The sequence below is a fragment of the Rattus rattus genome, chromosome 7 (assembly GCF_011064425.1).
Source record: "Rattus rattus isolate New Zealand chromosome 7, Rrattus_CSIRO_v1, whole genome shotgun sequence".
NCBI lineage: Eukaryota > Metazoa > Chordata > Mammalia > Rodentia > Muridae > Rattus > Rattus rattus.
Window position 1 is genome coordinate 78,618,973 of NC_046160.1, and position 15,228 is coordinate 78,634,200.

The following is a 15,228-nucleotide window of genomic DNA, read 5'->3' on the forward strand; positions in this document are numbered from 1 at the left end:
ACGACCACCCCTTGGAAGAATTCTAAAGGTATCAAATACTGCTGAGCATATGGAGCGAGCAGAGCCCTCATGATGGGAATGTGCAGTCCCACACCCACTTTGGAAGATAATATAGCAATTTTTTAAAAAGTTAAACATGCATCTACCGTATGATCCGGTCCTTGTACTTCAGACATTCATACAAAAGCAAAGGCAATGTGTGTATGCACAGACTTGCTTCCACAAAACATCGTCATTGGAGCTCTCTTGAAAAGTGGTTACGACTAGTTGCACTCTAATTGTCCAGAAACTGGTGACTAGAAAAGAAACTGTGGCTCATCCACACAGTGAAGTCCATTTAGCAATAAAGGGAAACTACTGTACAGAGAGCTGAATACCCAACCGGTTACACTGCATGGAAGAGAACAAACAAAAGGGCACCTCCTAGACTGTCCTGATGTAACCCTTGAGAAGATGGAGATGAATACATACTAAAACACAACAATGGTTGCTTGGGTATGGGGACAGGAAGGAAGAACCTATAAAGGAGTACAAGGATACTTGAGAGTGAAGCACGTGTTCACACACATACACACATGTCAAAACTCAACAAATGATGCACTTTAAAAATGGTCCACATGACAGTTACACCTCAAGAATGCTGGATACTTTAATGATACGTCCTGCTGCTCTTTTCCACCCACCACCACCTACATCTGCTTTCAAGGGAACAATGAACTGCTTACTGTAAAGTGAACTTGATATCTTGGAGAGATTGTGAATTAAATACACGATCGGCATTTACAAATATTCTAAAGGAGTGCTCTTTTACCAAGGTTTGTAAGTTTAGCATCTTGTGAACCTTTTCAATACAATAATTTGTCTAACCTATCATAGTATCAGTAATTCTCATCTGTAAAACGCAGCAAGAATCTACAGAAGCCAGAAAATTAAAAAGAATGCCTTGTAGTTAGAATTCTTTGGATATCTTTTTCCTCTCTCTGCTTAGAGAACTATGTTTCCTCTCACCCTTACCTGCACCCAAGCTTTTTTGCCAGCCTGCATACCTCCATCTAGAGAGATTTGTGTATAAAGTCCTCCTACAGCCTTGCATAAACATTGTATCGTTCAAGAAGGTCGCATGCGAGAAGGCGTCCACCTTCCTTAAGCTCAGCCTGTGAAAATGCCCATCTAATGACCTGGCGATCAGCGCTTCGTATCTGCCCTCCTGGATTAGGGAATCCAGACCCCTACACAGTCTTTATTCAAAGACTGAATGGTACTCTCATCATCTCCAGTTCTGCCTGAGAGTAGAGGTAGTGTTTCTGAGAAGTATTCTCCAGGTACAGAGCTACACAAGGCTTTAACTCTTTGGAAATTAAAAAGTTACTAATGAAAATGAATTGTGAGTAAAGCCACAAATTCTTGAGCATCTGTCACTTGCTGTGTAGAACCTTATCTCTAACTTTTTGAGCACTACAATGGTGCTTAAGCTATCTACGTATTAATAGCGTTCCCTTCCACTGCAAAATACTACTATGGCTAACCTTAAACAGTATTTAAGATGGCAATTCAATTTTTTTCATAGATACCTATTTCAAATACATATACATATACAAATGATTATTCTCCCATAGTCATAAGATGCTAAGAAAAATACATGTATGCTTTCTCTTTCTGAGTTAAGGATTCCAAAGACCTAGAATCAAACTAAAATCAATACTGGTCCAAAATGGGTACTAACTTCAAAAGGCCAAGCAGTTCCAGCCCAGACAGCTGCGGCTCAGGCAAAACCCAGCCCATTTCCGGCTACCCCACCCACCTTGTCACGCTGGGACCCCGCCCCTCTCCTCAGGACCCGCCCTCCTACACCTGATCCTGGCTCCGATTGGGCAAGTCTGAAGACTGTACACACACCCGACACGCGCACGCTGGGCGGGGCCTTCGCGCCTGCGTAGCCTCGCGGCCCGCGGCTGGCTTGGCCCGGCTGGGGGGAGGGGGCGGCCCGCGGAATCCTGCTCCGTAACAAGCGACGCGCCGCGCCCCGCGGTCCCGGCTGCGTGGGCCGCTCGGGTGGGGCTGGGCGCTGTGGCTGCGGTGGCTCGCCGCCGCGGCGGGCGCGATGGAGGCCGTGCCGGAGCCCCGCACGCTTGCCGGGGCCGGCCAAGGCAGCCGGAGGAGCTGGTAGATGCGGCGGCCGCGGCGGCGGCGGCCCGGGCTCTCCATGAGCGAGCGGCGGCGGCGACGGGTGCGGCGGCACCGGCGGTCTTCGGTCCCGCGGGAGGTAGGCGCAGAGGACCCGCCTGCGGCCGGGAGGCCTGGCTGCCGGGGCGGGAGGGTGGGCGTGGCCGCGCGGGCGTGGACTCCCCCCACCCCCACCCCCGGACAGCAAGTCCCGCGCCCCTCGGTAGTGCGGTGTTCGGTTCCCGCGACAGGTGGTCCAGTCCTCTGGGGAATGCAGTGTGACCCCCGTGGGTATGACAGCTCGGGAAAAGGGGGTCCTGTTAGCGGAGAAACTGAGGTTGGGGAGTTTCCCAGGCTCAGTCCACCTGAAGGCGCTGGGATGGAGGCAGGTAAGAACCAGCCCAGTTCATCCATCAGTGGCTACGTACCAAAAACTCCGAGCTATTTGAGCTATTTCATTAAAGCTCTTTGCTCCATCTCTCCCTTTTCTTTCCTTCTTTAGTTTTATTTGTTTAAGTATTACTGCAATTTACATTTGAACAACTGACCAACTTTTTGCTAGAATTTTAAGTGTTCCCAAGAGCTTCCAGCCTTCCCTCTAAAGTTAGGTTCCTGCCTTATATATCATGTGGTCTAAATGGTGCAGATTACAATCATTGCTTTTCAGAACTCTGGTTACCATTCATTTGATCACATCCAAGAGGTAGAAAGAGATCTACATTAGAATAAAAAATATAATCTTCAATTTTAGTTTCAACAGAAACGCTAAGGATTTAGGCTTCCTTTCCCAGTATAATAGTTAGGAATCCAAAGTCAAGCATCTAAACCTTGCTACAGAAATTCTTTAAAATTCAAGAGATAAAATTCAGATCGCGAAAAGTTTTTATCATTTTAAAAAATACTTGAATGTCGTAGGGTTTTTTTTTTTTAACTCTAAATGAAACTGATCAGTTTATCTTAAAAAACTTGTTTCCTTATGTTTCCAGATTTGTCACACTGCTATTTCAAAGTGATTGATGAGAGCCAATGTTAACAGTCTCTAAACACCCGGGATTCTAACCAAATATAGTACTAGATAATTTAGAATACAGTATCTTGTCTCAAGTAGGAAGCAGTGAACATGTGTTTAATGTACAACGGAATTTGCTACCACAGAATAGTTTTGAACTTAATTTTGGACATAAAACTCAGGTTTAGAGTTGGGTTTGTGTTAGCTTTAGGAATATGTGATATTTGAAAAGAAAAGGTACTCCAAGTGAGAGACTGACTTAAGCCATTTCTTTCTCTGATTTTTGTCACTCAGATAAATCCCCTTAAACATCTCTGGAAGTAACACTAGAAAGCAATGTTGTCATATATAGTTATTTTTTTCCCAAATAAAGCCAGGCTATTTTTACAAAACAATTTCAACAGGGACTGTTTTTTCTTTAATTGCTTATGTAACATACATAGGATGCAAACACCCTTATTAAAATAGTGTCAGTGACTCTAAAAACAGTGTTTGGCTGTCCTCAAGGTTAGGAGAAGGAGAGGAGACAGTTTAAAGGGGAAGGACACTCCATTTTATTCCTAGAATAGGCAGAGGGAAGAATTGGGATAGTAAGTTCTGGGAGTTTCATAACGTGGCCTCTCTAGTTAAAATGCAGACCAGCACAATTCTAGGCTGCAAATAAATATCCCCAAGTGAATAGAAATGCCAGCTGTGCTACTGTTTGAAGTGCTGCTACTTCTCTTGTTGTCTAAATGCCAGATTATCCTTCATCTACAGCAACAGATCATTTTGTACTTGTTTTATCGTATAGATAACACTTTGCAGTATCATTAATATAAAAACCACGAGATGCTCTTCTGTACTTGAAAACATTTGAGCGTGCCATTTCAATTTCTTAAGTGGAACTGCCTGTATTAACAAGGAACGGGAGCACAGCTTTTAATTGGGGAGGTAGAAAGAGGTCTACATTAGAATAAAAAATATACTCTGTAATTTTAGTCTTTATTAGCACATGTTAACTTTAAAAAGTAGTGTTTCTCTGACATTTTCATAAGTTTATACCTCCGAGTAACTTTATTTTCATTTATTATAAGGTTTTCCTATATCACATAATAATTATAAATATAATTAATACAAAGGTCCATCTGATGATTATTCTAAATCTTAAAAAGAGATTTGGCTTTTTTTAAACATTCATTTAATTTTGTGTATTCAGGTATTTTACCTGTGTATGGGCATGTGCACAGTGTATATGCCTTGTGCTCCCAGAGGCAAGAAGAGGGCACTGGATTCCTGGAACTGGAGTTACAGGCAGTGGTAAGCCTCCACGTGGGTGCTAAGAACCGAACCTAAGTCGTCTTGCAAAAACAGCAAGTGCTCTTAACTACTTACCCATCTCTCTGCCCCCCGTATCTATTAAAACTAGTAAAAAGCCTAAGTATCAAAGCTTACTTCTTTAAAGTTTTTTGTTTTGTGTGTGTATATTCATCTGTCCATGGCCGTACATAATACAGCATGGATGTGGAGATCAGAGGGGAACTTTGTGGAGTCAATTCTTTCTTTCCACCCTTCTGTAGGTTCCTGGGATCAATGCATATTGCCCCACACCCTCAAATGCATTAAATTGCTGTTGTTTTCATATTGGGAAGCCTTCTAATAATGTAATTTGACTGTAAGTGGAGTCATCTTTATTTTAAAGAATCTCATTTCTTTATGTTTTCTTTTTCACTTTCAAAATTCAGGATGAAGACACTGTTTGAAGAGATCAAAGCATCAATTAAAAATAACTATAACCAAGATCGATCATTTTGGAGGCCTGTTCTTCCTTGGGGAGGAGTTTTTACTATCAAAGCTGGCCGCAAAGCAGTATCCTGTACACCCCTCTATGTTGAGATCAGACTGAAAAATACCTGCACCATAGATGGATTCTTGATGTTACTGTATGTCATTCTTAATGAGAACGACAACTTCCCCAGGGAACTCTCTCTGCATTTTGGCAGGGAGTTTGTCGACTGTTTTCTTTATTTAATGGACACCTACAGTTTTACAACTGTGAAGCTGCTTTGGATTTGGGACAAGATGGAAAAACAGCAATACAAATCTGAAGTTCATAAAGCTTCCTTAGTAATTGATTTGTTTGGGAACGAGCATGATAATTTTACCAAAAATCTTGAAAATCTTATGTCTACCATTCAAGAGAGTTACTGTTCTAACTGGCGCTGCCCTACCCGAGTGCAGGAAGATCAGCAGCGCACAATTAGTATAAAGTAAGTTGTCTCAACTCTGTTTGTCGCATTTACTTTTAAATGGGCTTTGCCTAACTATAATGTATCTACATACAAAACTACCCAGTAATTTCTTAGTAGCAAAGAAATAAATTATTCAATATGCGAAGTGAATCGTTCTTGGTCCTAGCTTACTAGGTTCTTCATGGCAAAGATTTACCCTGTCAAAGGGCACTTTAATGTTTTGAGTGTTTTATCTTTTAAATGGTCCTGTCAGGAAGAATACTTCTACATGAATAAGAAAACTTAAAAAGTACTGTTTTGTGGCAAGGCCCGGGGCATATTTATAGACAGAAACTCCAAGTTTGGCTTCTCATATCTGGAAAGGCTGTGTCTGAGAGCAGTTAACACTGAGTGGAGGCAGCTGAGTGACTTTGACTTTCAGAGAGAGAACAGACTTCTAGGATAGTAGAAGATGGGAGAGAATCCACACTGAGAAGACCTGCTGGAGTGTTGATGGCAGACCTTAAAGTCTCGGGGACAAACAAATCCAGACGTTGTCAGAGGTGAATTTGGCTCTAGTCAGGAAAATAAACAGCTTAATAGACTCGAAATGTACCTTGTTCATACACACGTGCCATCTGTTTTTCTGTATTGCTGATAAGATGGTGTCAATTTGAAGTCTATCAGGAAATGTTTCTCTGTCGTAAAAGACTGAAGTGTTTCATAATCTTTTAGCATCTTGTCAATCTATAAATTTTTATAAGTATAATTCTGTGCTAATACTGTTTTGTATTTCTCTCACTTAAAAGACTTTTCATCTTACTCTAGAACTTTTTTAAGGTCATTTTTTTCCTAGTCTTTTATTTAAAGCAGGCTCTGAAGTTTGTAGAGCAAGCATTTCTAACAGATAAGGCAACTAGCACAAGTCCCTGTTGCTAGAGGAGTGGTTATTCTACTCATCAGCTGCTGTCTGGATTCTCCGTCCAACTCTCCTCATCTGCTGAGGCACTTTCCCCTTTAAACTCACAGTAGCAGCAACAGCATACATGAGGACATAGGCTTTATCCATGCAGTATTTATTTAGTTGAGCCTTTTCTATAGTATTTGCCTAAAACAAGGTTGGTCAGGTATGCCCTTGCATGGCTATAATGCCAACATGCAGAGAGTTGAGGCAGAAGGATAACTGTGACTTTGAGGCTGTCTTGGGCTATAGGAGTGAGATCCTATCTTAAATGAAACAGCCAAAAATCCCGAAGACAGCAGAGGTTGTATGCTAGCTCTGCTCCTACTGCATCGACCTCTACAGTGGACTGTAGTGAACTGTTAAAAGTCATCCTTACTTGCATTTTGCTATTATTATAGTCCTCCCCAAGAAATTCCACATGGAAACTTGATACGACTGGCTGTGGATGAGTTATTCTGTTCCAAGATTGAACTTTGTGAAGAGCGTGGGTGAGTGCATGATATATATTTGAAATAAAAGTATTTCTGTTGTATTAATGAAGGAATCTAGGCTGATAAGCTCTTTGAAGCTATTACACATCTGAAATAGCAATGCTTAAATATTTAGGTAGCCTGACAGTTTTCAGTGCTCCTGGTATAGTTTAGTTTGTCATCATATGTTGTGTTTTGTTATCAGATATAAAATATATAAAGTATGTTACTATTGCCAGGTGACGAATACAAGCAAATACCTTTTCTCTTTTTCCTCACTGCTGAGTAGGTACAATAAAACCTCGGTTAACCGGAACCCAGCTAATCAGGACCCTCAATTAAATGGACTTTTTTCTGCATTCCTCATTTAGGATAAAGGTAAAAAACTTAACACAGTTAAAAAGAAATCAAGAGGGGCATAAACATTCATTCCAATCTTTTAGAAATTTCTAAGTTCACATTATTTTGTGCATTAGGAGTTAATATTTTGAAGAATGGTTTTATAAAACCATAGAAGATCTTGATCATAAAAGAAGGAAAGATAAAAGATACATATGTTAAAGACTCTTAAAAGAAAAAAAAGCCTAAATAGTTCAGCAACAGATAGTGAAGTAAATGATTCTGGTTAACTTGGTATAGTTAATAATGTTTTCCAATCAGAGGACTGTGCTCTGAGCATTCCGGTTAATCGAGATTTTACTGTAAAGTTGCATTTGATCTATATGCTTAATACTTAGAGGTGGGGGGAAGAATTCAGTTCATGTTAATAAAGATCCTAAAGAGGAGGCATTTTCCCTCAGTCATTATTGGATCCACCTCGGAGAGAAAACTGTATGCATAAATGGAAGCTATTTGATGGTTCAACAGATTCATGCTTTTATAACAATATAAATATAAACAATCAACTTTTCCAGGAATTATTAAAGTATCACTTGCAGTATAGAGAACCCTGTAAACCAGAACTAGGAAAATAAGGTAATAAAACAGTCATTCCATTACCCATTATAATAGTATACCTCTGCTTACTAGAAATTATATCCAGAAGTGTTGAGAAGCAGTGTGTCCCATGTGTAATAATGTTCATGCCCAATTTTCATTTTAGGTGTGGTGGCTTAAGAGAATTTTCCCAACGAGTTTTCTGCCACGGGGCACCCCCTTTTGTTGTGTTAAATATGCAGCATTGGAAATCTGAAGATCTGGCATACGTACCCTATTATTTGGATTTATCTGATCACAAGTAGGTAGTAGATAGTTTTTGTTTATTTGCTTGATTTACAAAACTAGAGAAAAAAACTAGTTCACCATGATTTTTGCTAGCCATTAAGATACTGTTACCTGAACATGGTGACATAGACCTTGAACCCCAGCACTCTGGACTCAGAGACAGGAGGATTCTTGTGAGTGTAAGGCCAACCCATTGTACTAGAGAGTTCTGGACCAGACAGAGCTACACAGTGAAACCCTCTGAAACAAACAAACAAACAAAAACCAAAAAAAAAAAAAAAAACCCTGAAGGCCTTTTAGATTTCTGGATTCTGCCTGGGATCAGAGTCCACTATGAAGAGGTGTGATAGCACAGGTGTAATGATCAGTGGCTTGATTGTAGAACAGGACTGTGTTCAAACCCTAGTTAGCCTTTAACAGGACCTATTTAAACTTGGACCTTTCACTAGCATACATAGCAGTTAAATGGTGGTATATATTGTAAAAATAAATATTTTTTTTAAAAAAAGGCTTTATTGGGGTTGGATATTTAAGCTCAGTGGTAGAGCGCTTGCCTAGCAAGCACAAGGCCCTGGGTTCGGTCCCCAGCTCCGGAAAAAAAAAGAAAAAAAAAAAGGCTTTATCATAAAAATGAAATCTAATCATTTTGTTCTATGCTGTCGTATATTTGCAGATATTTGCTGGAAGGTGCCACTTTATTTAACAAAGAGGAACACCATTACTCTGCAGCTTTCCAGATTGACGGACATTGGATGCACTATGATGGCCTCAGAAATGTGAATTTAATTTTGTTAAATAAACCCCCAGAGTTTCTCCTCTTGTCATCATTGGTTTATATTCGAGCAACAGAGAAATAAATATAGACTGATGCTGAATTAAATTGTTCTCCCGCCTGCCCGTGCTCCCCAGAGGAAGGGCTCTTGTTCTGTATATACTTGGTATCCAAGGAGACAGTTCAACTATACTAGTTTCAGAGATGGATTTTTCATTGTTTTGCCCCAGGTAAATGTTTTATATGGACGATCTATGCAAAAATGTATTTTTAAAGTATTTTCTGGGTTATTTTTATACAAGCATATGTTAAGTTCAAATAAAATGTATCTCGTGGCCTTTGTACTTTTTATTTATATATACCTCAACAGTTTTTTACACTTCTATCCTTAAATCCAAGAAAATACTTTGTCATTTGAATTCTAAATTTCCCTTTTTAGATACAGGAGTGAAACCTAGGGTAAAGTCACTATTTTGGTTATCTGACTTTCTTTGCCTTACCTTCAAAGTGCACTGCATTGTATCTGGTAGGATTTGAATGGATGGCTTAGTTTACCAATTGCTTAGTTTGTTTTACCCCTTGCTAATTTCCTTGGGGCAATTTTTAAAAATATATGCTTTTGTTGTTGTTGTTGTTGTAGATTAAACCATTTCTTTGTAGTAGCAAGTTACCATAACTGTTTGCCAAAGTGTAAACCCACCAGCACATTTCAGGCATTAGCTAAGCTTCAAACTTCAGTTAATGTAAGCATTACAAATAAATTATAACAGTTGTAAATATCTCATTAAATTAATGAAAATTCTCCAGTAAGTTATTTTACAAGCAAGTCAACTATCAAACATTAGGCCACTGGATATTAGTGTGGGACTAACAATAAAAAGGTATTACATGTTTAGGGGGGGAAATAGGGTATCAACTGATACTAGTTCAGTGTTTTAGTGGCACAGAGGAAAAATATTTTTTAAAAAATTACTAACATCTGGTTCCCTTGAAACTGCTTACTGACACCAGGAGGCTTGGGTTTGTAATGCCACAGGTGCAAAGTCAAAACATTTGAATTTCATGTTTTGTTGTAAATAACATAATGTCACTCATCTTTTTGCCATTTAAAGGGAAAATATTTTTAGGGAGAATACTTGATTAACTATCATTAATTTTAGTGTTTACAGTAAGATAACATTATGTGTGGGGTTGAGATTGGGTGCAGTATATTTGAAGACAGCAGACTTCACTGCCGAATACCAGACTGCTAAGGGTTCATTCTGATCTTCCAGTGCTGTGGTGCCCTGTTTAGACGACTTGCTATAAGGACAGCAGCTGAGGATGTAAACTTGCTGACATTATCTCACTTTCAGTAAATATTAGGAAAATTATTTTTAATAGAAGATAAGAATGGTAGTATTTTTGTAAATCCCCCGGGGTTTATTTAAATAGTCCCCCAAACATAGTAAATGGGATTTGATTTACAGCAAGCTTTTCTAATAACAATGTTTTGCATGAATCAAACTCTATAGAACTCAAATATTAGTGTCTACATACAAAATGGTATGGCTATATTATTGACTAGTTACTCTTAATACAGATTCTTCAGGGAGTTGCACTTTATTTGGGATATTAGTTTATTGTAAACCGACTTACCTACCTCACAGGGTTGTTGTGAGGGTTAAGATGTTAAAATTTTGACTACCTTGAACATGCTAATAAAACATTTCTACCTCTTGTATATAGGCAATCTCCCAGATTCTGTTTTACAATTTAAAACATTATTTAGGTAGTCATATTGCTAAACAAAGCCAGTTGTGGCTCATCCCTATGTGTGGTGGAGTTGAATTATGACTTCTGGACTCTGAGAAGTTGGGGCTGAAGAACAGGTCATCTGTTGTTACCTTGCTCGCTGGCTTCTAGAAAAGAAATTCCCCCCAACCTGACAAACTGTAGGTAAAGTCGAATATAAAGTAGCATATGTATAGAATGTGGTGGTGGTGGTGGAGGGGCATTTTCTTTATAAAGCAAAACACCCTTTGAAAATCAACCTGAAGAAAGGGGGTCAGAAGAAAGGGAATAATATCTCCTTAATCAAAGTATCACAAACTACCATATTTTATGTGTCAAGGAAGTAATTTTATAGAGTTGGTTATGCTTGGGTGTGGATTGATGTGAGTGGTTTTACCCTCAACTTATGCCAATCTTACACTTATTTTTTTCAAAGTGGTTTGTATGCATGTGTGTGTGTACACGTATTAGCTTGTGTGCAGGTATAGAAAAGTAAGATTGTGTGTGTATGTGTTAGCTTGTAAGAAAAGGTTTGTGTTTGTGCATGCAAGTTAGATTGTGTGCAGTGTGTGTGTATGTGTGTGTGCGCTTGTGTGTATGTATATTTGCATGTGTGTTTGTATATGTTTGTGTGCAGTACAGAAAAGGTAGAAACCTGCTTATACACTTGGCTGTAGCTTTATTTTTTAACTTGGAATTTTTCATTTTAAGTGTATAAGGCAATCTATAAAATACATGAAAAGGAAAGTTTATCATTTCTAAGTGCCGTGATGATTATTTTACGTGGTAAAAGCCTTTCTAAAAGACTACATGTTCAGCTGTGTAGAACTGGAGAACCCAGAGCAAGGGATCTAGGGCCTTGAAGTGGTCTACTAGAAGCTGGCACTTTGCTGTCAGCCAGGCTGAGAACTCTTAAAAGCACGGTGAAAGTTAGTCCTCTTAGCGAACTCAGTTGGACCTAGACATGCAGTTCAGTGACAGACTGTGATCTGGCATGTCAGAGGCCCCAGGCTGCCCTGAACCAGAACGTCAGGTGACTTGTCTTTCAATGTGTTTAATTGAAAGTTACTGTTGCAGCAAGCACCATGCCCTCTCTCCAGACTCTCAGCTGCATTCTTGGTGAGAGCAATTTACAGTCGCAAGTTGGAACTAATACAGCCTGAATTATTTGAATTATACATAAAATAAGATACATACCTTGTATTTGAAAGGGAGCACATACTAAAATATTGTGATTTCTTGGTTAAGCGGTTACTTCTTAAATTCTGCTTTTTAGAGTAAAGGTATGCAGAAAGAACTTTTCATATTACGCAGAAACCATTGTAAAATCAGCCTCATTTCAAGTCATGAAGGAAGATGTAAAAGAGCAATATGAACCTGTCCTGCAGTCCTTTGTGCGAATGGAAAGATAGAGGTCGATTCTCTGTTCCACTTGCTCCCTCAGAAAGTACCTCTTGGGTTCTTTTGTAAAAATGGTAGATGGGTCTCGCATTGGGAGTAGTTAAGACTCGGGTACACAGAGACTTCTCAACGGAGCAATCGCCAATAGCTAAGAACATTAAACGTTCAACATCCTTAATCATCAGGGAAATGCAAATCAAAGTGACCCTGAGATTCCACCTCACACTAGTCAGAATGGCTAAGATCAAAAACTCAATTGACAGTACAAGCTGGTGAGGATGTGGAGAAAGAGGAACACTCCTCCATTGTTGGTGGGATTGCAAACTGGTACAACCATTCTGGAAATCAGTCTGGCGGATCCTCAGAAAATTGGAAATAGTTCTACCTGAAGACCCAACTATACCACTCCTGGGCATGTACCCAAAAGATGCTCCACCACACCACAAGGACATGTCCTCCGCTATGTTCACAGCAGCCTTATTTGTAAGAGCCAGAAGCTGGAAAGAACCTGAATACGGAAAATGTGGTTAATTTACACAATGGGATACTATTCAGCTATTAAAAATGAGGACATCGTGTGGGCAAATGGATGGAACTGGAATTTATCATCCTGAGTGAGGTAACCCAGACCCAAAAGGCCATGCATGGTCTGAACTCACTGATAAATGGATATTAGCTAAAAAGTTCAGAATACCCATGATACAGCTCACAGACTGTAGGAAGCTTAACAAGAAGGAAGGCCCAAATGTTGATTCTTCAAACCCACTTACAAGGAGGAACAAAATTATCATGGGAGGCAGAGGGAGGGAGGGAGGGACCTGGGTGAAAAGCGGGGAGGAGAAAAGGGGGAAAGGATCAGGTATGGGGAGGAGAGAGGAGAGAAGCCCAGAGGGCCAGGAAAAGGAATTGAAATGTGCAGCAGTGGGAGGTGGGAGGCAGGTAGAATCTCTAGAAAGTCTCAGAGGTCTGGGATGTGTGGTTCTTAGGACTCAATGGGGATGAAATTAGCCAAAATGCCCAACAGTGGGGAAATGGAACCTAAAGAGACCGCCTCCAGTCGATAGACATGGCCTCATTTAAGGCAAGGGGTCACCCACCCATCTTCAAAATGTTTGACCCAGAATTGTTCCTGTCTAAAGGAAATGCAAGGACAAAAAAGGAGCAAAGACTGAAGGAAAGGCCATCAAGTGACCAGCCCAACATGGGATCCATCCCATACGGGAATGTACCAAACTCTGACACTATTACTGATGCCATGTTGTGCTTGCAGACAGGAGTCTAGTCCTCTGAGAGGATCTACCAGAAGCTGACTGAGACAGATGCAGACACTTACAGCCAACGATAGTCTGGGACCCCTATGAAAAAGGTAGAGGAAGGATTGAAGGAGCTGAGGGGGGTTGCAACGCCGCCATTGAAAGAACAGCAATGTTAACTAACCCAGACTCCTCAGAGTTCCCAGAGACTAAGCCACCAACCAAGGAGCATACACGGGATGCTGTGGTCCCCGGGGCACAAATGTAGCAGAGGACTTGACTGCTTTGTCTGGCCTCAGTGGGAGAGGATGAGTTTAATCCTCTGAAAACTTGATATCCCAGGGAAGAGGGATGCTGGGAGAGGAGGGGAGTAGGCAGGCAGGTAGGAGAGCACCCTCTCAGAGGGAGGGCGGGGGTGTATGTGTGAAAGAATTCCGGGATGGGGTGGGGGTCAGAAAGGGGAGCAAGCAATATTTGGAATGAAAATAAAATAATTTTTAAAAAGAGTCAGAGTGTTTTGTTTGGGTGTGAAAGATAATGTGCTGGGTGGATTACAGGAGTCTGAAATACTGAAATGCCAAGAAACTCTTCTGAGAGCAAACTAGAATGGAAGTCCGGGAATAAAACCATGTGCTGCGATGAAACTTCACTACATCAGTTCAATTGAGCTTTCATATGGAGACCTTTTACTGGCTTTTAACTGAGATGTAACTCTCACGTTCCTCTCACACAGCTTCAGCTGTCATAATCCATATTTTGGTAGTATCCATTCCTAATGAAACACCAATACCCAAACTTCAATAGGCAGAGCCTGTGTCCAGAAATGACAGTCTTGGCTAGGCAGGAAGACTAGAGAAGGATTGCTGGCAGGTAGGATAAAGACAGCTCCCTCGTCCCAGCTCCTCCTCTTCCTTGTGACCTGCTGTTCGCTATTCTATTCTCTGCCATTTTGTCTCTTGCTATCCCTGCTCTCGTCTCCTCTTCCTCTCTGCTTCCCCAGCCTTTTTTTTTTTTTTTTTTTTGTCGTTGCTGCTGTTGTTTGTTTGTTTGTTTCTCTGCTTTGAACTTTGCCAGATGCCTGCAGATGTTCTCTTTCTTATCCACAATAAAATTCCATCCCCCAATTGAGCACCTATTTTGACAGTTTCTTTTCAGCACTCCCTTAAAAAAAAATTCTCTTTATATTATATTCTGATGAAAGTCCCCTCCCATCTCTAATTCCTTGTCCCAGTCCCTCCCTTTCACTGTCCCTCCCTTCAGAAAAGAGCAGGCCTCCCAGGCCTTATGTAACATGTCATAAGTTATACCTTATTATCAAGGCGGGCCCAGGCAACCCAGTAGAAGGAAAAGGGTCCCGAAAGCCGGCCACAGAGTCAGAGACAGCTCCTGCTCTCACTCCTACTGTTAGGAATCCCACAGGAACACCAAGCTACACAATGATAACATATTCACACAGGACTTGGGTCAGACCCACACAGGCTCCCTGATTGTCACTTCAGTCTCTGTGAGCCCTGGCTGGTTGATTCTGTGGACCGTGATCTTGGGGTGTCCTTGGCCCTCTGGCTCCTACAATCCTTCCTCCCTCTCTCCTGCAGGGCCAATCTTACTTGTACTCACCACACTTTGGGGGTGGGGGGATCCCAGAGAGCATGTGCTATGACACATAAGTAAAAGAGACTCTATCCCTACTTAATAAAGACACCTACACGTTTTTTCGTATTGGCCAAATAATATCACAATTAAAAAAAATCAATTGCTTTTTTGGTAACATTTTGTGTTCCACTGACATTAATCTGCTAATTTTTAGAGAAAATTAGTTGCTTTGGGTCAGGACCTAAACAGGATTAATAGCTGCATTTCTTAAATTTCTTTCTTTATAAATGTTTCTCCTCCTCTTCCTTTTCATGCATTATCCTTGTTAAATAAACAGGCAATTGTGCTGTAGGTTGCCCCAGTTCTTGGATAAGGCCGAGTGGTTTTTTGCATTAT

General features: G+C 40.6%; 1 protein-coding gene across 2 annotated transcripts; it reads left to right on the forward strand.

Moving 5' to 3' along the window:
- The first annotated feature begins 2,075 nt into the window (after positions 1–2,075).
- Positions 2,076–10,535, forward strand: C7H14orf28 (chromosome 7 C14orf28 homolog). Of its 2 annotated transcripts, XM_032907827.1 has the most exons (6): positions 2,076–2,263; positions 4,371–4,471; positions 4,897–5,421; positions 6,745–6,834; positions 7,919–8,053; positions 8,714–10,535. In XM_032907827.1, the coding sequence occupies exons 1-6, from the start codon at positions 2,168–2,170 to the stop codon at positions 8,895–8,897; spliced, it is 1,131 nt and encodes a 376-aa protein (XP_032763718.1). In that variant the 5' UTR covers positions 2,076–2,167; the 3' UTR covers positions 8,898–10,535. The 2 variants fall into 2 exon arrangements, with proteins under 2 accessions (XP_032763718.1, XP_032763719.1); XM_032907828.1 differs by lacking the exon at positions 4,371–4,471 and having other exon boundaries at positions 2,176–2,263.
- Positions 10,536–15,228: the final 4,693 nt, after the last annotated feature.

Bases quoted from the DNA above. Each gene is read 5' to 3' on its own strand.
- C7H14orf28 (XM_032907827.1), top strand. From the start codon at position 2,168: ATGCGGCGGCCGCGGCGGCGGCGGCCCGGGCTCTCCATGAGCGAGCGG. The intron at 6,835-7,918 runs GTGAGTGCATGA...TTTTCATTTTAG, and splicing joins GAACTTTGTGAAGAGCGTGG to GTGTGGTGGCTTAAGAGAAT. The intron at 8,054-8,713 runs GTAGGTAGTAGA...GTATATTTGCAG, and splicing joins TTGGATTTATCTGATCACAA to ATATTTGCTGGAAGGTGCCA.